This window comes from Lactuca serriola, chromosome 4, assembly GCF_051521515.1.
Source record: "Lactuca serriola cultivar US96UC23 chromosome 4, Lser_US96UC23_V15, whole genome shotgun sequence".
Taxonomy (NCBI): Eukaryota; Viridiplantae; Streptophyta; class Magnoliopsida; order Asterales; family Asteraceae; genus Lactuca; species Lactuca serriola.
This window is the reverse complement of record NC_136411.1, coordinates 296,713,233-296,715,244: the sequence shown is the minus strand read 5'-3', so window position 1 is coordinate 296,715,244 and position 2,012 is coordinate 296,713,233. Positions and strand designations below refer to the sequence as shown.

At 35.9% G+C, this 2,012-nt stretch overlaps 1 protein-coding gene across 1 annotated transcript; it reads left to right on the top strand.

The window, feature by feature from the left end:
• Nucleotides 1–982: 982 nt before the first annotated feature.
• LOC145099434 (putative mitochondrial protein AtMg00300) lies at nt 983–1,636 on the top strand. The gene has a single exon (XM_079037009.1). It carries the CDS (start codon nt 983–985, stop codon nt 1,634–1,636), a length of 654 nt encoding a protein of 217 aa, XP_078893135.1.
• Nucleotides 1,637–2,012: the final 376 nt, after the last annotated feature.

Sequence of the window (2,012 nt, the reverse complement as noted above, 5' to 3'; positions counted from 1 at the left end):
TGGACATAGGTCACTTTGACGGAAAAATGTTAAATATCGTGTTATTTTGTTTTACGTTTTTAAGAAGATTTGTGACTTCACCGAAGTTTTTTTTGAAATTTTTCTAGAGTGCTTATCTTGTTTTGTTGTCACCCAACAAACTGGTATCAAAGCTATGGCTGAAGATGGGAGAGTTAAGATCGAAAAGTTCAATGAAAAAGATTTCGGTTTTAGGAAGATTCAAATTAAAGACTACCTCTACCAATAGAATGTACATGAATGTTTTTCAGAAGATAAGACATTTCTTATGAAGCAGGAGGATTGTGGGTTGTTAGATTGGCAGTCACATGGTGTAGTGTGTTTATCATTCACAAAGAGCGCTACTTACAACATTGTCAATGAAAAGCTAACTTATGGGTTGATAAAGTCTCTATCTAACATGTACGAGAAATATTTAGCAGCGAATAAGGTTATCTTGATTCGACAATTAGTAACATCTGAAGATGAAGGAAGGTGGATCACTGGTTGATCATGTCATTGAACGTAATTCAATTCTGTCAAGGTTGACATGAAATTTGAAGATGAAGTCCAAGAACTACTACTATTATCATCATTACCCAAAAGTTGTTCAGGAACAATGACAACAGTCAGTGGCTTCGCTGGAGGTTCCAAGCTGATATTCAAAGGCATAAACGACTTAATCCTTCGTGAGGATGTGTGCAGACAATGTGGTGGAGAATCCTCTAACAGTCTTCTTAGTACTAAGGAAAGAAGTAGGATGTCCAAAATATGGAGTGGGGTTAGGGGAAGATCAAATTCAAGGAACAGATGTGTGTTGAAAAATAGGAAGAGCATCACCTATTGGAACTGCAAAGAAAAGGGTCATTGGAATCAATGTCTGAAGCCTCTTATGGAGAAAGGCAAGAATGAGATGAACATTGCATTAGACTCTGAAGAAGATGCTCTTATCTATGTAGCGGAAAACTAAGTTGAATCTTGTATCATGGATTCTGGTGCATCATTCCATGCTAGTGATTCCAAATATGTAATGTATAATTTTAGGCAGTACCAAGGGAAGATCAGACTCGCATACAACAAGAGCATTGACATTACAGGTGTTATGGATGTGGGCATCAATACTACTTTAGGTATGAAGTGGACTTTGAAGAATGTCAATTTCATTCCGTACTTAAAAAGAATGTTAAAATTAGTGGGGAAACTTTATGATGAAGTTCACCATGTCACTTCTGGTGATCATCAGTGGAAGGTGACAAATGAAAACCTAGTGGTTGCTAGAGGTCAAAAGTGGGGTGCATATTACATGGTGGAAGTTTATAATGATGAGGCACATGTTGTTGAAGAAGTTGGGGCATCCACTCACTGGCACCAAAGACTTTTACATATGAGTGAAAAAGGAATGAAGATGCCATCGTCCAAAGGAAGAATTCCAAATCTAAAGAACATGATAATAGATTTCTGTAAGACATGTATTCGTGGCAAACTGAAGAAAGTTACTTTCACGAATATAGGACATCGATCCAAGACATGGAATTTGGAGCTTGTTCATTCAAATGTTTATGGCCACACTTCAGTTGCATCAGTGGGAGGATCCCGATATTATGTTACTTTCATCAATTACCGCACTAGGAAAGTTTAGGTTTATTTCTTGAAGCAGAAGTCTGAAGTTTTTAGTTCTTTCAAGAAATGGAAAGAAATTATGGAAAATGAAACTAACTCAAAAATCAAGTGTTTCAGATCCGATAATATGGGCGAATACAATAGTAAAGAATTCGTTGATTTCAATGTTGAACATGGAATCAGGATGTAGAAGACAATTCGTTAAACATGTAGCATCCTAAAATTTATGACCAAAAATTTCATTTTTAATTTAATAATTCATAAAATGGATTATCGAAAACATCATGAAGTTATCTCATATCATAAAAAGCCATAAGTCATACGTCTCAAAACATGTCATAATACAATAATGTCAGAGTAAGCACAAAGCTTAGTGAGTTCCCCCATCATACCAC

Coding starts and splice junctions, on each gene's coding strand:
- LOC145099434 (XM_079037009.1), top strand. CDS start 983: ATGGATTCTGGTGCATCATTCCATGCTAGTGATTCCAAATATGTAATG.